General features: G+C 36.3%; 4 protein-coding genes across 4 annotated transcripts in view; 1 reads left to right on the top strand and 3 right to left on the bottom strand.

Annotated features, from left to right (window-relative positions):
* The window catches only part of LOC117564236 (discoidin domain-containing receptor 2), a 159,423-nt gene that overhangs the window by 23,132 nt on the left and 115,610 nt on the right, over positions 1-20,681 (bottom strand). The gene's annotated exons all lie outside the window — the stretch shown is intronic.
* On the bottom strand, positions 1,566-2,890 carry LOC117564237 (uncharacterized protein CG1339). The gene is made up of 2 exons (XM_034242930.2): positions 1,811-2,890; positions 1,566-1,751 (listed from the first exon to the last, which is right to left on the bottom strand). Exons 1-2 carry the CDS (start codon positions 2,888-2,890, stop codon positions 1,566-1,568), a joined length of 1,266 nt encoding a protein of 421 aa, XP_034098821.2.
* LOC117564242 (uncharacterized) lies at positions 14,700-15,883 on the bottom strand. The gene is made up of 2 exons (XM_034242934.2): positions 15,609-15,883; positions 14,700-14,849 (listed from the first exon to the last, which is right to left on the bottom strand). Exons 1-2 carry the CDS (start codon positions 15,836-15,838, stop codon positions 14,792-14,794), a joined length of 288 nt encoding a protein of 95 aa, XP_034098825.1. The 5' UTR covers positions 15,839-15,883; the 3' UTR covers positions 14,700-14,791.
* Positions 15,934-16,454, top strand: LOC117563416 (uncharacterized). The gene has a single exon (XM_034241751.2). The coding sequence runs from the start codon at positions 16,024-16,026 to the stop codon at positions 16,282-16,284; it is 261 nt and encodes an 86-aa protein (XP_034097642.1). The 5' UTR covers positions 15,934-16,023; the 3' UTR covers positions 16,285-16,454.

Below are 20,681 nucleotides of genomic sequence, written 5' to 3'. Positions count from 1 at the left end.
GTTGTGATATAAAAGTAAAGCAATATGAATGCTATCGCTTAGTAAAAATATTTTAATTTAAAAAAATTTTAAATTTTTATTTTAGTATTTATTTGAAAATATTCTTTCTTTTCATTCTGAATAAAGATTCTTTCTTTTCTTACTAAATAAAGATTCTGAATTTTCTTTCCATATAAATACTAACATACTAAATTACAAAATAAATTAAAGATTTTTTTAAATTGTTGATTCAAACTTCCATTTTATTTTGTCGATTTAAATGCATTTAAATAAAATGAGGTACTTAAAAAAATACTGTTGAATAAAAGATTCAATTTCAAGAAATTCCAATTTATATTTACACGCTCTTCAAGCTTTTTAGGGCATCTTAAGGCTGCACAACGCTTTCATCAATCGCAAGTACGTACGACGACAGCGCACTTTGAGGTTTTGCCTTTTTAATTGCACAACATGTATTAGATCAAAAGCTCGGCTCATTTCCAAGCAATTACTTTAAGGCCTCGTCATGTTGTCGACTTAATCGCTAAGCCGCCTTTGGGTAGGCATTAGCCGCAACAATTTCGGGGCAGTTTGTGCCTAATAATCAACCCTTTTGCAGCTAAGCAAATATGCTTGCTGGCTGCGTTGCCTAAATGCAAGCTCCACAGTCCAGGTAGCCGTGGAGAAGAGTCTTTTGGCCAAAGACAAGCTGCCGGCAGACAACGAGGAGATAAACTTCAAAAAGCGCCTTGTAAAGCGGCTTAAAACTTCTTCAGGCGAAACGGTGCTTGGCACAAAGTCGACGAGGAGGCGGAGGAGAAGGAGGCACTTGCCCAAACGAAACTCTATGACAACATTGACAAAGGCAAACGGCAAAGGGAAAGCGGAGGGGGGAGGGAGAAAACTAGGGAGAAGTACTATAAGCAGAAATTAAGCATTACCATGGAGGCGCCTTCTATGTGAGATGATTGATTGAGCTTTTAGTTAAATTGCGCAAGCGGCCAGCCAAAGCGCATAGAAGTACAAGCATCTTAGTGAAAAGTTTCCCCTCCAGACCACTAGGATAGAGTAGAAGGGATAAGGGGGGCGCTTCTAAACTGTAAAGTCGTTGGCAAAGCAACTGCTTCGGGCTTATGTCTGGAATGTGCCGAAAATTATTTGCACATCAGCTGCTTTGGGACTTCATTTTCCATACCATTTGGCAGATAACTTGCAACATACAACATACACTACTACTTGCCACTCGCTACTCATCGCCATCGTCTGGGCAGTTGTATTATATATTCAGTTATTAGCAAGATAATCCAGATTAGCTGTGCATAGTCATGATTGTTGTGTCAATTTTACACAGATCACAGTGATTAGTTGCTCAGCAAAACTAATTCGTAATAAGCTGAAAATCTGCGGCTTTATTTTATAAAAGTGAACCAAACATAAATGTATAAATAATAAATAATTTCAATAAAATATTTCCAGGTAACTCTCCGTAATCATCATTGCTGTATACTCCTTTTTAAGTTGGAATACATTTTCATAAAAAATGAATACAAATTAATAAAGAAATCAAAAGTGTAGAATCCAACATCCTACTTGTGTGAGACGCACTCCTTAAGACTTCTATTCGATCCAACTGTGTATTGAATGAAAGACAATGCGGTTATCAATACAGTCAATAGATAGTCGAATGCAAACTCTCGATCGCAGTTGATTTGGAATATGATAATATTCTGAAGTGGATCCACTTTCTGGTGCACAATCAACGAAGTACAGTACTGCAATTTAAACATTTGTTTTCGACATCTTCCCATCAAAATTTGAGACTCAAACTCACCTCATTGTGTAGACCTTTAAGTGTATAACCATGATGATTTGCTTTACGAAAATATATAATATTCACGATAACAATTTGTTGCTGGAGTGTCAACTCTTCGTTACGTAAACGATCTGTGCATAGGCCAAGAATTAACACATTTAAAAGTGGCACAAGCATTGAACCCAGACAACCATCAGCGATAATATAGACTTTATCTTCGATATCATTGTCAGCATAGACAATGCATTCCAGCAACAGTTCCATGTTGAATATGCATGTGAATATTCCCAGATAAATTGCAGATGGCAACCAAGCGATTTCCTTATTGACACTTTTGTGTAGCTTACAAATCCTCAAATGGAGTTTAAAGAGCCACAAGAGACGTTGATGGTAATAACGTGATATAATATGTTCATGCTCATGATGTTCAATGAACGATTGTAGAAAGAAGCCAAAGTTGCGATACCAGTTGATCAAGATTAATTGATAAATAAAATAACCAAATTCACAATACTCAAGTAGCACCCAATACAGAAAGTTGGGCCACAAAAAGTAGGGCTTATACCACAAAGATTCAAGAAGAACATAAGTCATGTATACTTTGCATAGGTAAACTCCCAATAGACTTATTTCACAGTGATATATCAAGCCAAACTTTTTCTGTATAGTACGCGTTATGTAAATAATTTCGTTGACTAATTGCTTTAAAATTCCTCGATCATCTTGACAATGCAGAAACATTAAAATGCGGCGAAGTACATTGAAGGCAATGGCTTCCATTGCCAAGCTGATTATAAAATCCTGTCCGTCCGAGTTCTGTACAATAAATACATGTATCCAGATCACAAAGAAGAAGACGATATAATCGAAGATGTGTCGCAGGAATAAGCAACATTTGGCAGTCACAATAAGCTTGGAGATTATTTTATGATATTGAGTTTCTTCCACGCGATGAGTTTGCCGATTGTAGCGCAGTTTGAAAAAATGGCAACACTTGGAAATCCCATAGATTATCAAGAAGCTTAATTGAAAAATCCAACGATAAACTGCTTGACTAGGTCCACTGCGGAGCAAACTTATATCCGCTGTGTTCCACATGACGAATATCGAGTGACTAAAAACTAAGAATATTCTTATAGTCGAGTTGCGAGTGTGGTTATTAATAAATGTGAGTGCATATCAATTGAAAACAACTAAGGTAATTGCCACAAAATGTGACAAAATTATAGTGAATTTCATGAACACGCATTTTAATCAATTTTGTTAATGTAAATTTATCGGAAAACTATTTATGTTTACAGAAAAACAACCACAAATATGTAGAAGAACTGTTGAAGAATAAATCTTAGTATCTTAGTAAGAATAATGAAGTTTATCAATCTAAAATATTGCAAAATTCCAATGAACTTTTAAGATGAAAAATTACTCATTGGATTGCCAAAATATAGTAAACAAATTAAATTTAATTGAACACTTGTATTAAATGAATAATTTCACTGTAAGACATTATTAGGCAAGTGAAATGTCTGATGAATTGCTTCAATACAAATCACATTTATGATTGCAATTTGCTGTTGCCGAGTGAACTTTTTCGCTAGAAGCAAAACTTTGCTTCAAGCCAGAAATAATAGACATACTTAAAGCGGGCCCAACATTTAACTTATGGTAGACCACAGTGCCACCAAAACTCGCATCACGTCAAGAATTGCTAGCTAATGTTTACTTTGAGTTTCATTTGTAGCAGCTGTCAGAAGTAATGGAAAGTTTTGTTTGCTCAACGCACGCATGGTGTTTTGAGGTTAACGATATTGGTTCATCAACTTATTTGAATATGTTGTAGACAAATCTATTAGTGCAATGCGCCAAGAAAAGACAAAAGAACAACAACAAAATCCAGACATTGGCATTTAATTCCCCGCGCAACAACTTCATCAACTGCCACATAATCCAGAAAAATTTTCAGCACTTAAATTTGGACATGACCCGAAAGTTTTTCTCATTTTTTTTTTTGTTTTGGTTGCCATTGCCGTTGCCGTTGCCTACTTCGGGGCTGCTAATCCCTAAACTGTCGCAAAACTTTGGGAAGCTACTGTGAAAGAGGAGCAGAGAAAGAGAAAAAAGGCCAACAAAAGTTTTGCAACAGATAAAAGTAGAAAGTTTGTGTAGAAAACAAGAGAACAAAAAAGGAAAGCCAGGCGAAAATTACAAACATTTTCAATTATCAAGCCAAACAAGGACGTTGACGTATTGTCTGGGGCTCTCATTATACCATTACCATCATATAATTACAGCCTGATTATTGTTTATTAAGTTAAAATGCCGCCTGCCACCTTGATAAATGATTCCAGCGCCAACGCTCGCCTTTTGTTTTGCTCTGCAACTGTACCATCTCGACATGTCCATCAAAAATGGCGACCGCTGCTCACCTGGTGTCACTTTTCCAAAGGGTTCACCTTCCCTGCCCTCTCCTTACCCATCTTTTCCATTTAAACAATGAACTATGGTCTGCCTAAGCTGAAAGGGTCGTTCATTTCTCAAAATTTCTTTAGTTTCTTCTAACTTGTTTTTTATTTTGTTGTGCCGTATTTTTGGTATCATATTTTTCAAGTGTCACTGTCAACGTGTCTTATGAAAGGCTTTTGTTTGATTGAAAGCGTAATTTTAAAGCTAGAGTTAGAGGAGAACTGCGCAGTGTGAAAGTTATTAAAGAAATACTTTTTAGGCAACATTATACAAACATTCGGCATTCTCTTTGTGCTCCTACATTGCCCCTTCCACCTCTCAGAAAATTCTCGTGGGACTTTAAATTAATTAATCACATTAAATGCTTTGCGGGTTGGCCGCCTCGGCAAAAACGTAGAAACCATTGGGCCCAGCTAAATTGTCAAAGTAAACTATTAAGATCAAAGATAAGAAGCAAAAATAATGATGCTAAATGTTGGCACAATTATGCCTCGCTGCCCCCCTTAATGGATGGATATATACATACATACATAAGTAGCGGGTGCTGTCTAAGTCTATTCCGCAAAGGAAACATTTCAATTAATTAAATATACTCGCATAATGTTTGGCGCATGTATGCTGATGATGTTATGATGTTTTTGCAGAGCGAGGTGTGCTTCAAAGGTTTATTTGAGATGTTTCCAGAAAGTCGAAGTCACAAAATAACAATTTGAATTTAATTGTATCAAATATTAAGCATATATTTAAAGATAATAATTTGAATTTGACTTTTTCTCATATTAAGAAAATACTTTAATAAAATGATAAGAATTTCTTTCTTTTTTAAACAAATATTGTTTTGAACTTTACAAACAAATCATTTGATTTAATTTGGCTTTTCTTCAAATCAGCCTTTCTTATGCCTAACTAAATCAGTGAATTCGTGCAGAATTTTGAGTTGTAAGCCCAAAAAAAAAAAAATGAAAAACAAAATAAATTCAAAACTTTCACTTCCATTGACTTAGATCTTGAGGAAATGGAAAGAGTTGAAAGATGTATTGTGCCACAAAAAGAAAGTGCATTCGAGTGTTAATAAAGTTGAACACAACGTTGTTCTTGTTTTCTTGTTTTTTTTGGTATACCTATTTTTGCTTTCTCTCAAGGATGAGTTATCAGTGCTTCCAATTCAGCCTTGATTTGATTTCGAATGAGCAAAGAACGACAGAGGGAATAAGGTATAAGGAATAAGGGAAGAGAATGGGGCTTTTATCTGAAGCCATTGGCCATTACCTTCAGCCTTGTCTTCAATTAGCGATAATAAAATAAATGATACGAATGAGTTTTTCACATTTAACTTTTTGACAGCTTGATGCGGGTACGCTGTTCCAGCCAATTGTTAATTGACAGTAGGATTGGCCTCAGGACAACCAGGCAGGCCGACAGTCAGGACATTCAGGACAGCTAGGACAGACAATTGAGGCCAGGTCGATGGTTGGCTCTGAGTTTATGTCGCTTACTTTTTGCTTTTATTTAATGGCTTCGCTTGTTTTTAAAAACCGCAATCCCAAAACTGTCAAATTGACAGAAAAACGCATCAAGAGTAGACAACAAATACAGAAAATAAAACGTTGCTAGCCAAGTTAATTGTAAGCATGGTAAAAATTTGTTGTCCAACCAAACAAAAGGCAAGCGACACTGTCACAAAAAGTTTTTGTTTCTAATTATCTTAATAGAAAAATTATATTTGTGTTAAGTGACTTTGACATTTAATTTCAAAATGGTTTATCTTAAATTAAAATGAATATTATCGTGTATACAACATTTATATAAAATATTTTTAAATAATAAGTGATTTTCTAATACAGAAAAATAATTCCTTTTTTAGCACAAAAATAATTATTTTCGAAATATTTTTCAATAAATGAGAACACAAATTTCAAACGTCACGAATTTTAAATAAATTCTTCTTACAGCTTAAAACTCATTGCTTTTAAATATTTATAATTTTACGAACAATACTTTATGCTTTTGCTCCACTGTGCATGCTCGTACTGAAAATGAAAACTAAACACAATTAAAACTAACGAACCTGGCAAAATTTACACAAAATAAATTTCGTTTTAAATGTTATGAGGCTCATATTGAGCGCCAGCGGGTATATGTGTGTGTGTGTGAAGGGGTTAAGTACGCATGTGTAAGCGTCTGTGTGTGTGTGTGTGAGGGAAGGTCATTTGTTGAGTTGAGCTGATGCTGTTGCTGCATTTTCCTGTTGGTTCTAGTTGATTTAATTAAATGCATTTGAATGCAAATGCCTGGAAATGCGTAGAGCTGGCACTCGAAAGCATCCCCATATGTGGTTTACATGTTGCAACATAAATGTTTTGATATATGTGAGTGTGTGCTACCAACTGAACACACACACACACACACATGCACTGCTATCATATCTCATTCCATTCAAATCCATCGTATGCTAACCAATCCCAAAGTATACAGTTAGTTGTAACTAAAACAAAAACGGAAATGTTGAGCTTATGCTGCTGACAGCGCCCTTTGGTGTTATTTTATGGCAAAATATATATTAAGCCAAAACGAGAAGCCGAGAGCGAAAGCAGGACAAAGTGATGTGCCACATTTTCATAATACACAATCTCTGCTGTGCGTAGGTCTAGTCTATATACTGCCTGATCCATATACACACACACACACACACACTCGCTGCGGGCCACATTTAATCAAAAACTGCAGACATCAACGGCAAAGCGCAGCTGTAGCCTCAAGCCGAGCTTTAAAGTTAAATATCTATTTATTTTTTTTTAGCTTTTAGCTTGGCTGACATGTTGTTTTATCTTAGCTGACATTAAAAGCCAATTTTTATATCCTGTAGTGTTGCAAAATTATGTGTTGGGTATATAAAATGGACGAAGAATTTAATCTTCGATAATATTTGTAAACTAACAAGTAAATACAAAATACTAACAAGTAAGGTCGAGTAAACTCTACCCATTTAGAATAAAGGCACAACAGTATACTAAAAAATACCATAGCGTACAAAATATATCAAAATATATAAACTAAAAATATATAGACTAACTAAAAATTAAATAATCCTTAATATTTGATGTGTGCTATTTATCGAATAAATATAAAAGAATAAAGCAAAGCTAATAGTGCCTTAAGAACTCCTAATTAATTAATTTACTTATTAAATAAGTTGTACAATTGTAATATTACAACACGTTTTGCTTTAATACGCTGAATATGCCTTGCTCTATAGTTAAATTGTGCTTTTGCAGAAGTAGTGAGATGATGTCATAACTTGTCTTGCAGCTGACACTATTATTAGTTGGAGCAGCCATAAGAATACAATCAAAATTTGATTGAATTTTGAGTAATTTATATATGCGAGTAGCTAATGAAGAGTGCTCATGGCCGAGTTCGCATCCATCTATTGTATATATCTAGTGCAGCAGCAGAGTACTTCATCATCTCATGGCCAGGCAGCCTGGCATAACTAATTGAATACATAATTTACAATTAAGTACGTAAGCTACTTTAATATTTATGTCTGTAAATGTGCAGAGACACACGCATACAGAGTCATGGCCCTCTCTGTCTCGCCTGGCCCCCGTCACGCCCCTTTTTGTGTGGGTCGTCCATTATCGACCATCACTTGTGCCAACTGCAATAAATGTCAATTATTCATGAATTTTCAATAACTTTAGCCAAGGCAAAATAGAAAAGTTTTCTGCTCGTCGTCTGAGCTTGAAAAACTTTTTAATAATATGTAAATATAGCCAGCAGCGAAACAGAGAGATTGTCAGTTCGCGAAAGCGACAGAGAGAGAGAGAGAGAGAGAGCTAGAGAGTGTAAGAAAAAGCGACACAATGAGAGTGAGATGGATGAACAGGCGTTAACTAAGAAGCACATAAAATGTAATGCCAAACAATATGAAAAGAGAATTTACTTGAGCGGCAAAAAGTACATAGTGAGACAGAGCGAAGGCGGGGAGGGGGATGGGGGAGGGGAGGTAAACAGACGACAAGGCAAACAAGAACGTGCTCTCAAGCATAGTTATAATGGTGAATAATTAACAGTTATTAATAATGACAAAAGCAGCTGGCACCGAAAGGCAGCTCACAAATCTGTAGCATACTTTTTCGGGCGACGCTCGCTCGTAATTTTTGGGCAGCAGCAGCAGCTAAAGCAGCAGCAGCATTTGTTCGCTTTTTGATTTAAAATTCACCGCCAATAATAATAAAAATAAATCATTTCGAACAGCATAGAACAAAGGGAATGGCAACGGGAAACGAAAACGAGCACGACATCGTCCAGCAAATTACGTATACGCACTGTACAAAGCCCTGTGTTCCTCTCCGCACCGCATAAACTTTGTTTGCCGCGTGCGGTACAAACTTTTTTGACTCTTGCTTAATAATTTGTTATAATTTATGAGCGTCAAGCGCCAGTTCTCTCTCTCTCTCTTCGTTCTCGTTCTATGTTTGGCTTTATTATTGGATTTTCTTAGCCAGACCCATGTCCACAGACAATTTAAACTTTATGCCAAAACGTTTTTGAATGCTTAATTAGTTCTGCCGAAACGAAACAGACGCACATGAAGTCTGTCTTTGATTGCTCACTGAGTAGAGTTCGGTTTCGCATTTCGCATTTCTTTGGCCACTTCGGGTTGTGGGCGACAAATTAGAAAACATATTTCACCTAATTGACATTATTATAGCATTTAATGCCCGGTTCCAGTGCATTAATTGTTTGCCCAAGTTTATCGAAGTGTTAATGAAAACTGCAAACGATTTTCCAGCTGATAACCCACAATTGAGCAAACAGTAGTTAGAGCTGCTGAATTTGATTTCTTTGTTTGTTAATCAATGTTAATTAATAGTCATCGCGCTGGTTAATTTATTTGTATTTAATATTCAAATGATTTAAAAGCCGTAATTCATTTTATGAACACCGTGTTCCTGGCATCTTCGGAATCCCATTCATCCACAACCCAGCCCAGCCCAGCGAGTCTAATACCATTTACCAGTGTGAGCTTAGTCAGGCATAACAAAGCGCCAATGGGGCACCAGTTCCCATTCTTCAACATGCCGCAAAACGTTTCAGTCGATGCCTCAGATCCAAAACCTTTCACCTTTTTAGGAAAGGCGCTGGCAACAACTGCGCCCACATTAAACTCAATAAAATAAATGTGCAGCCATAAATAACATAAAGTGCGTCAGTTACACACACCCACCCACTGACACACACACACATACACATTGAGAGACAGCTTCCCCCATCTTGAATCGTTCTCGGGTACAACTTCATATCAGCGGCTGGGCCCAAAAGAACAGACTATGCAAAATCGACAAGTGCCACAATTTTTTATGCAAAATAATCCTTTGCTGGGGCCCCATTGATGAATTATAGCAAATTAATTTTACACTAAAAAGCGACAAAGCTAGGTACAATGACACGCCCACAAGTACATCGCCGCCGCCTCAGTCTCTGCCTCAGCCTGTTATCAGAGCATTTGCATGGCTGAAGTCTGAAGTTGCCTAGGCAAACAGTTTAACCATATCAAATTCAAATTCGCATAAATTTTTTGGGCTACGGCTGGGAAAATGTACAAAAATCGATTCCCAACAGGAAGTACAAGAGCTGCTCCATTTTTTTCCCTCTACTTTTTTGGGGGCGCAGCTCAGATGAGTTGTGGGCCCGCGACAGAGAGTGAGAGAGAGAGAGGAAAACAAACTGAAACCAAAGTCAAATCGATTATTATTTTATCGCCTGCAGGGAAGAGGTTTGCTTGAACGCAACACGTTTGCTCGGGGGTTGTAAAAATAAATTTAAATGTACCAGCAAAATGTATCAAAAATTGAATATTTCGCACAGTCTCTTAGTCGTAGTCTTCTCTTTCTCTCTGTGTGTAACTGTGTGTGTGTGCGTCTGGTAAAGCTAAAATGTCAAACTGGTACGTGACTGTTGCATGTTTGAACTGTTGCTCCCATCGAGCGTAAATCTATGAAAAGTTTAGCAGGGCTAGTTCGTGATAATTTACGAAATGTGATGCGACACTGAATGATTGAAAAAATTGAATTTAAATCGAACGTCAAAAGTATAGCAATTTAAACTCAAAAAGGTTTTCAAAAGTTACCTATCAATGATCATAAAACATGGTGAAATATTATGACAACTTTGTAAAGTATTTATCAAGCGAATTATCAAAATAAGAACTCGAAATTTTCCTCTTTATATTTGTATATTTTGTTTCTTAGATTCTTTGATATCGCTGAGTAAATCTTTTTAAGTAGAAATTATTTTAATTTAATTGAATTTTTTTTTTTAATTAACCTGTTCCCCATTCTATATTCTCCTCATTTTCTAATCAAGTTTGCAATCAACTAAAATAAACTTTAACATACAAATTTAATTTAATATTTGTAGTTATTATAAGTTCTCTGTTTAATAATATTTTATTGTAGTTTTATTTCATCAGTTTCCTTCGCTTCATTAGTATTAACAAGATCATGGATTTATCCAAAGTTTGCTGCTATTTGCGTGTCTTGCATTCAACCATCTCTTTGCTTAATGAAATGGAGTATTGCAGAAAAGATATTGCTGTTAAAATGACAGTCAAGAAGTAGCCGAAAGCAAACTCTCTATCACAGGAAATGCCGAGTATGATTAAATTATCAAGAGGCTACAATTTCTGATGCACTATCAATGAAGTATGCTAAAAGAAATTACGAAATAGAATCTCTCCAGAAATATATATTATTTACTGCAAACTCACCTCGTTGTCAAGCTGTTGTTTGAGTGAAAAGGACTTTCTCACATAGGTCACATTAATAATGACAATTTGCTGTTGCAGTGACAATTCTTCGCTGCGTAAGCGATCTGTGCACAAGCCAAGAATTAATACATTCAAAAGTGGCACCAGAGCAGGACCAAGACAACCATCGGCAATGATGTAGATTTTATTCTCGATATCTCCCTGAGCATAGGCCATGCACTCGAGCAGAAGTTCCATGTTCGCTATGCTTGTGAATATGGCCAAGAAGTTGGCTGTTGGCAGCCAGCCAATCTTTTCGCTAATACACTTGTGCAGCTTTTTGACACGCAAATGCAATTTGAAGAGCTGCAATAAGCGACGATGATAATCCCGGGAAATAACATTTTGCTGCTCATGATGCTCGATGAAAGATTGGAAGAAGAAGGCAAAGTTGCGATACCAATTGAGTAGAATCAATTGATAGCTGAAGTAAGCAAAGATGCAGTACTCCAAGAGCGACCAGTAAAAGAAGTTAACCCACAGAAAGTAATGCTTATGCCACATTGCATCCAGCAGTATCAAAACCAAATAAAGCTTGAACATGTAGAGTGCCAAAAGCCCGATTTCACCTTCATAAATCATGCCAAAATTATTCTGAATGTTGCGAGAGATGCTGATGATCTCGTTGACAATTTGTTTAATTATTATTCGATCCTCTCGACAGTGCAAAAATATCAAAGCACGACGAAGAACATACACAGTTAGGCAATCGACTAATAAGTGGATTAAAAACTCTTGGCCAGCTGCTTCATCGACTTGAAATAATTCGATATAAACGTAAAATCCATAGACCAGATAACTTGCACATTGTCGCAATAGTAAACAGCATTTGATTGCCAACACTAATTTGCCAATTATTTTATGATATTGCACCTGTTCCAGTCGCTTGTTTTGTGCATTGTAACGCAACTTAAGAAAATGACAGCAACGTGAAATTCCATAGAGCAGCCAAGCGATGCACCAGAAAAAACGACGATGAAACTTCTGACTCGAGCTACTGCGCAACAATCTGATGTCCTGTGTGTTCCACATGACTATGAAAGCCTGTTGATGTTGATGACAATGATGATAATGATGTGGTAGAGTCGAGTTTAATCGAGTTTTCGTTATTTATGTGCTGGCCATTAACCAGCGAATTAATCGAAATGACCAAAGCAATTGCTATACAATCTTCTCAACGATGAAGGAGACAAACTGTGTGGCATAAAGTTAATAATGTGGGACAAAATTATAGATAATAGCTACTTCAATAATAATATGTATTTAGATAAATGACAACAGCAGAAAATACATGAATATTTTCTGTATTTTCATAGATATAACAGAGGTGGAGGCTCGTCGATAGACTATCGATGGGTATCGGTTGGCATTAGCAAGTGGATAGGCACTAAGCTATCGGTATCATTTGTCAAAAATAGATCATCGGTTGAGAAAAGTATAGGAAATCAGTCGTCAGCAGGCATCAGCATCATTATCAAATATTCTACATATTAAAGATCTCTTCAATCAACATTACATAATTCAATTCAGTTTACCCATTCGCCTCGAATCTTGTTACTCACTTTAAGCGGAAAATATTTCAATTGTGCAAAAAGGAAAAATGCTTCAAATTACATAGACTGTTTGCCTCAAAATACCCGAAAAATAAAGTGAAAAGTCAAAAAGCAAGTGAACCGCATCCGCAGACAAACATTTCTCGCTAGGAGAAAGTTCAATGCTCCACAACGAGAGGCAAAACACAAACACACAGGCAGACAGACTCAGAAAGTGTGAGAGAGAGAGAGAGAGAGAGAGGAGCATCAGAGCCGTGTAAAATACTTGGCAGTGCCATTCCCATTTCCCCAGTGGGAAATGTGAGTGCCGGAAAATGCAACTCTGCCGCTGTTGCAGCGTATAAAAAGCGCGCTGAGCCGTTGCCTAGACAACAACAACAACAACAGGAACAACAGCAACAATATGGTCACACATACAGATATAATCCCAAAAACCCACCCGAAGCACCCCGATCCAATTCGTGCTAAGCCTCCTGCCTCATTACGTGTGTGTATATATATAAAAAATACATTCGTTTTCACAAGTATGAATGCACTCATTCTATGTTATTCTATTCATATTCATATTCACATATGAAAAATGCTCCTTAAAATGCTCGCGTTTCAATGAAATGAAAAACCTTAATGAATCCGCAAGCCGAGCATACTTCATGCCACAAAAGGTTTACAACTCCAGTCTGATTGTCTGTTAGTTGACATTTTAATACCCTATAGCGAAATGTTTTCTATGAATTGCTTACTATACAAATTACAGGGTATTTAACAGTCTTCCAGTCTGCTTGTTGACAGCACTTCTTGTTATTTATGTATCAATTACGGGGCATTTGCTTCGCCTCGCTTATGCTGAGGGTCTGTCAAAGTGCATGGAAAGTTTTTTGGGAAGTTGCATTTTGAAAATTTGCCACGCTGACAGCTGTTTGGAGTCCCGCGAAACGACGGCGACACTGCAGAGGGGGGGAAGAGAGTGCGAGAGTTTGAGAGTGAGAGAGATTGCATTCATCACACCCTAAGCGCATTTGGGCCGGCAACATGCGCAACCCCCTTTTGGAAACAGTTTTGATACGATGCAGAGCCAAAGACTTAAGCTTTGCATGCGACGACGACGACAACGACGACGCCATCCACCCACTAAATGAATTACGCGGGTTGCGCAAAAAAGGGTTTGAGTCTTAGGTAAGGGAAAAGCAATGAATTTATGGCGAGGGAGGTGAGGTGGGGACCGTGCTTAAATGCTCTTCAATGCGCCGAGTCCTACACCCATTTGTCATGGCATTTATTCAGTTTCAGATTCTCTTTCATTCTTACCGCAGTCGCCTGCATTGTAACATTTTTGCAATTATAACTCGCTTTCTCCCCCCTCCCCGCCGTCCCCTTAAATTGGGGTTGTCGCAGTCGCAGTCGCAACTTCGTCAGGCTTCACTGTGTCTGTTTCTGAGAGCTTCTGCTGTAAGCGTTTCTCAAGTGCTTTGAATAGACAATGGTCTTTTAAGTAACAATGGAGCCACATTGCGACGTTGCCAAATTGTCGAAAGTAGGCTAATAACTGCGGGTAGAGTGGTGAGAATGAGAATTTTCAGAGACTGTACTTTTAAAAGACGCACATTAAAGATGGTAAATTACAGAAAAATAACATTTTGTAGGTAAAAGCAAGAAATTGTAAAATGTTGATTAATATAATAATTTGAAAGAGTTGGAAATCAATTTAGTTGAATTTGAATAAAGAAGAATAAATTTATTTATTAATTTAGAATAGAGAAAGTAGAAAAGAAATAATATTTTTCCATTCAATAATTATTTTATTGAATATGAATAACGAGAACTATTGTTTTTAGACAATCTTTTAATTGAATTTGAATAAAGAGAACGATTAAGAAAGCTACAGTCGAGTGTGCTCGACTGTGTGATACCCGCTACTGGTTTTGAACAAAAGTAAAACAGGACGGTGTTATTCGTAAAGTATTTTACTGCAAAGATACTAAAATATACCAAGGACTGTATTCGGTATATTGAAATAGTGATATAATTAAAATGTACCATAGAAAATAAACAATACAAATGAATAACTTTTTTAAGCATATATACTATGCAAAATTAAATTCCAATTTAATTTAATTAAAGTTTTGTTCGACAACAATAAGAGTATTTATGTTTATGTTAGAGATCTCGCAGCTATGCCAAAGGATTGTGTTTCTTCTTGCGTTGCTTGCGCTTTTCTTGAGTTAATTTGCTGCAAGTACATAAACATCAGAAATCTGCTGTGCAATAAAGTTTAACGTGTTCAAGGCAAGCGACAATCTCATGGGTGGAGGAAGCTTTAAGGCTAATTTCAAATCAAGTCATGACCTTCATTATCCCCAGCACAGCAGCCACGTCAAAAGACAGCCAATATTTTATATAAAATTTGTGGAAAAATAGCTGCAAGCTATTTGTAGAAAATCAACACACACACACACGTAGACGCACACAGACACACGCACACACACATGCACACGTGTGCGGATACACAGACATAAACCAACGTAAACAGGAATTTGATAAAATTTAGCAGAAAATGGAGATGCGGAAAAAAGAAACGATATGGTTTATTAAATATTTTGAGCCTGTGGCAATGTGAAAAGCAAACACACATGCCAGCAGAGCAGAATAGAGTAAGTATATATCTTTCATGTGGCTACGTCGACCACCGGGTGTCACATGGCGTATGAGTAATTGAATTTAAAGTGCTGCAACATTTGGTAGGGCAGAAAAAAAAGAAACGAGGGAAAATTTCGAAAACGCTGCTAATGACTCTGCGGCTACTGTGTATCGAGTTGAAATCTGCCGCCACTTGAGACTGTCTAAGAGGCAAGATGAGTCAAAGGCGAGTGCTACTCGCCTTGAAATTCATCAAGCACTTCATAGATCAATGACAAAACGCTTCATTTTTTAGCGGTCGTTATCTTCGGGCTGCAATTGCCTCAAGGGGCCAGCAATGTCAGCATCATACCCAGTCTCTGACTCCAAATCCAAATCATCATCCAGATAATTGTACTTCACCACCGGCACTGCATCCAAGTAGATGGTTATCTTATAGAGTATCCATGCCAATAAAGCCATAATCCAGCCGCAAACTGCGCCAAAGGCAATGCAAGTCGCTGCCTTTATCAACAGTCCATAATCGGTCTGCAGACGAGAATGGAATATGGTCAGCTTATAGAAATACTCCTGATAGTCCATAGTAATTGTTGAGCAGTCTTCGTTTTGAACTTTGAAATTTGTTTTATATTATGTTCTTCGGAAATAAACACAAACTGAATTTGATATATCAAAAATTGACATGTTCGTCTAGATTGTAGTGAGTTCACTTTATGTCAAACTCGTTATTACAAAAATATATTTGAAATTATAAACATTGCCACAAAATGATGTTGAATCCTATTGAGATATTTTGCTATTACGTGGCTCAACCTGTTGTTGACTTTTTGGCCTATTTACTACATGATGTGCACTACTTGGCTTTTATTGTGGCAGTCGCCATGATCGGAATACTTCTGGGCCTCGTTATGGGAGTTCTATCACTTATTTGCATTAAATTACAGGGCGAGGATCAGCCAGTTAAGAAACTTGAAGCTAAACCTCCACAAGAAGATCAATTTGTAGATTCCAAGCAAAAGCATGATTAAGAAGATATTAACTTAAGGAATGGATACCAATATTGTGAAGATAAGAGTTGTATTTGGCTTGAAAAATTTAGGTTTCAACAATGTAACCTTCTTTATGTTGTTGACATATTGCCAAATTATAATAGTTATTTACTAAAATATACATTTGTGAGCATTATATAATAATAAGATTATGTGGTGCTTCATATTGGTGGCAAAACTTAAAATATAGTCTATTAAATTGAATAAAATCAATTTGAAGAACTGATTCACAGAAAATGTTATATCGGAAATATTAATAAACATTTTCTAATTTTTTATACCCGCTACCCATAGGGTAGAAGGGTATTATAACTTTGTGCCGGCAGGAAATGTATGTAACAGGTAGAAGGAGGCATCTCCGACCCTATAAAGTATATATATTCTTGATCAGCGTCAACAGCCGAGACGATATAGCCATGTCCGTCTGTCCGTCTGTGTGTCTGTCCGTCTGTCCGTCCGTCCGTATGAAACACTGGATCTCAGAGACTATAAGAGATAGAGCTATAATTTTTTTTCGACAGCATTTGTTATATCTGCACGCAGATCAAGTTTGTTTCAAATTTTTGCCACGCCCACTTCCGCCCCCGCAAAACAAAAAAATCGAATAAAAAGCGTAATTTTCAAGCTAGAGTTACGAATTGTGGTATATGCAATAATTACTGTAATAGTTATGATTCCTGAAAATTTGATTGCGATCAGATAAAAATTGTAGAAGTTATTGAAGAAATACTTTTGTATGGGCAAAAACGCCTACTTACTATGAGTCTGAGTTGCTTTGGCCGACAATCACATTGTGCCGTCTATGCTATATTTTGAATGGTGTACTATATAGATATACCAAACATATCATTTGGTATATATTTAGTATTTTTTTTTTAGTATTTTCGGTATATTTTGAAAATGATACCGCAATATTTTGCCTTTATTAAAAATGGGTAGCGGGTATCTCACAATCGAGCACACTCGACTGTAGCTTTCTTACTTGTTTTCTATTAATTAAAATAAAATTTGAAGAAATAAAAAAATTATTGATACAATTTTGCATTTTTATTTATGGAAAAATAGTAGAATGGACCAATTGTTTTAAAGAAATGAATATTTCATAAAGATTTTATAGATTTAAAGAAGCACACAAGTTGTACTTTCTTTATTATGATACCTGGGTGATATTTTTATAACAATATTTAAATAATAATATTTCAATAAATAATAATTTTTACAAGAGGATTTAATGTAAACTTTTGAATATCTCAGAGCCTGGCATACTTGCTTTACTTACTTATTTATTTCATTTTTTTATATTTTAGTCATCATGTTGTGTCTTGGCTGCTCTGTATATTCCCTTTGGCGTTGGAATTGTAGTAGCCAAATGTACTCAAATTATTCACTAAGCACATTTTAATTTCCCCCAGGAAACGACGGCTAAGCAGGCAGTCGAATGAACGAACAAACCAAGGAAAACAGCCCACAAACACACAAAACTAAATTCAAGCAAAAATTTTCGGCGCTCTGCGCGTGTTCACCCAAAGGATGTCATTTTGCCAAAACGCAAAATATTTGCCAAAAAATGGAAAAAAAGAGAACTAAGATGAAGGGAAAAGAAGGGCAAGCGAAACACGGAGGATAAAGGCCGGGTCAAAGGACAACGTCTAAGTGGCATGCAGTTGGCCCATGGCATAAAGACAATTTAAGGAGCGAGCAGAGCAGTTCATAAACAGGGCGCTCGATGAAATGAAAAACGACGGCTAAAGAAACCAAAAACCAAGCGAAATAAAATTTATTTTACTAACAAAATTGCGTGACACGAGGCGGGAATGGAGGAAGTAGACGCCTCTAAATGGCAGTCAGCCAGGCAGCCAGCCAGCCAATGGCATCCACAAGTATATTAAAATATTGCCGTCTTCTTAGTAAGACATCCGCTGAGAGAAAGTCGTAGTAGATAGTCGTAGTGAACGAGTCTTTCTTTCTTTGCCGCCACTGCTGATGGTCTGAGTATAAAGGAAATGATTGGTTTTGGGCGACATTTTCATCGTCGTTGTTGTCTTCGCCGTCGTCTGGCCCAGCGAAGCAACAAATAGCCTGGTTCTTTCCAAATTGTTGCAAAAACAACGAATGGCTAAAGTTTTAGCGACTCCACAAACTTGCCACTGCAATGCAAAAAAGCAAGTCAACAACAACAGCAGCAGCAGCAGCAGCAGGAGCAGCAACAACCGGTTACAGTTACAGCTACAGTGGGGAAAATTAAGTTTCTGCGCCGTTGCGTAGGCAAAGGAAAGGACACCAAAGTTGTCGTCAGTGTCGTCGTTGCCTCTAGACGCGGTCAAATTAAAAGCGCATTGCAAACAGAGTAAGAGTGCTTTCTTTACAAGCTGAAAGACTGTGAAGTTACCCTGGAACTAATCGAACTAAATATTCCAGAAGGTGTTAACACATTTTACCTTTTAATAAATCGATATTTCACTAATAAATCTAACACTATAACTTTCAGATTAGCGCACTTCTCTTTATGAATTTATTAATTCTGGAATTTTTCTTCAGATTACACATTTTTTTTTTTAATTTTATCAATCGTGGCATTTCTTTAATTTTTTTATAATTATTTTGCAATTTTCGGATATTTCTAATATTTTTATATTCGGTTACATAAATATTTAACTATATATAAAATTTCCGACTTTTTTAGTTAACTATTTAAAATTTATTTGTATTTTTATCTATTTACTTTTGTATTTATTTATAGGGAATATTTATCATTTCTATTAAATTACTAGTGATAAATGCCTTCGATATTGTTCTTAGTCACAAACAGCTGATGCGTGATTCTGCTCTTCTGCAGGGCATCAAAAGAAACGCAGTTCTCTTCGCAGCACTAATGCAAAGCGGCGTCGACGCATTGGCGACGACTGAAGCGATTGCCTTTTTATTGCATACTTTCAGGCCGCAGGTGCACGGGTCGTATGCGGGTTACATTGCCTAGGCCGTGCAAGGTGCTTCTGCGACTGTTTGTGCTCCTTTGCCTGGTCGACTGTTTGCTATTTGCTCTATTTGTTGACATCGTCTATAGTCGTTCTCGATGCGATGTCGTCAATGTTGCCAACTTGACGGTTTTTATTGCTTTTCCCATTCCCTTATCTTTGTGCGCTGCCATACACTGCGTATGCGTGTTTTTCCATTTTATATTTATATGTCTTTGCATTAATTTTCAAATATTTTCATCGTTGCCGTCGTCGCCGTCGTTTGTTGCCCTTTGTGTACTTGTGCTTTTGACTTGGCTATGGCAAATTTATTTATAGGTTTCGATAGGCATCTCTTTGTTGTTCCCCTTTGTCGGCTGTAATTGTTCCTATTGTTGTTGTGACGTGCAAATGCAGAGGGGTTGCTTGGAGCTCTAAAAGGCTTTTGCGGCCGTGTTTGTCTGTGAAACATCCATTAAGTTACAGTCACAGTTACTGGAACCAATTCGGTTTAATAGCAAAAGCTGTGTCTTATGTTGACACAGCTTTGCTTTATGCATAAAACTTACTCTAAAGCAATCTTTTTTTCGTTCTAATGCATAGTAAATAAATGTGTGGTTATCTAAATTACATTTGCGGTAGATTATGATATATAGTACATCATAGTCGGGGTAACTTGATACTTTAACTGCTGATCTTTATCGTACTTTACTGCCGTGATTAGTTTACTTTCTTTTTTTTGTGTTTAGAAAATATTTTTTGATTCTCATTTAAAGAATAGATTGAAAAGATTACAGCTAATGGCTTAAATGGAGAATATTCTAAATAATTTTTGAAAATTAAAAATATAGATTGTCTTTGCAGATAACAACATTTCAATTAGTACATGGGTAATTCTCTGACGTATGTCGCGTGCCACCATCTTTTCAGTAAAAAAAAACTTAACCTAAAACAATTTAAAAAAAAAGAAAAAGTTATTTTCAAAGCTCAAGGTAAGTACTTTAATTAGAGCTAAGAATTGTTATGGAATTTTCTTTCTTTTTTGAACAAATTTATATATTTTATCGTAAACTAGAACAAGTTCCTAAAATCAATCTTAGCTCTAAAAATAGTGCTAATCCAAAGCTTTAAGAATAACCATCACTTATTTTTAAAATTGTTTTAGTTTATGTTTTTTTTAATTGTAAAGATGGTCGCATACGACATCTGTCAGAGAATTACCTATATCTATTTGTTTTCTATCTTTGCACTTATATAATTTTTGTGAAATGGGTATCGACATACTAAATATAGCATTGTTTGGTACTGCTTAATTAAAATTATAAATGTAGATTATAGATATTTTCAGAATATAGATAAAATATTTGAAATTCTGGCATTTAAGCTCAACTATAACTATTAACATAAAATAGCTTTCTCTAT

The sequence above is a fragment of the Drosophila albomicans genome, chromosome 2L, assembly GCF_009650485.2.
Source record: "Drosophila albomicans strain 15112-1751.03 chromosome 2L, ASM965048v2, whole genome shotgun sequence".
In the NCBI taxonomy this organism is placed as follows: Eukaryota; Metazoa; Arthropoda; class Insecta; order Diptera; family Drosophilidae; genus Drosophila; species Drosophila albomicans.
Note: the sequence above shows the minus strand (reverse complement) of the source record. Positions and strands in the feature narration are given on the sequence as shown.

Bases quoted from the DNA above. Each gene is read 5' to 3' on its own strand.
- LOC117564242 (XM_034242934.2), bottom strand. From the start codon at position 15,838: ATGGACTATCAGGAGTATTTCTATAAGCTGACCATATTCCATTCTCGT. The intron at 14,850-15,608 runs GTATGATGCTGA...ATGTACTTGCAG, and splicing joins GATTTGGAGTCAGAGACTGG to CAAATTAACTCAAGAAAAGC.
- LOC117564237 (XM_034242930.2), bottom strand. From the start codon at position 2,890: ATGTGGAACACAGCGGATATAAGTTTGCTCCGCAGTGGACCTAGTCAA. The intron at 1,752-1,810 runs GTGAGTTTGAGT...TTTAAATTGCAG, and splicing joins TTAAAGGTCTACACAATGAG to TACTGTACTTCGTTGATTGT.
- LOC117563416 (XM_034241751.2), top strand. From the start codon at position 16,024: ATGATGTTGAATCCTATTGAGATATTTTGCTATTACGTGGCTCAACCT.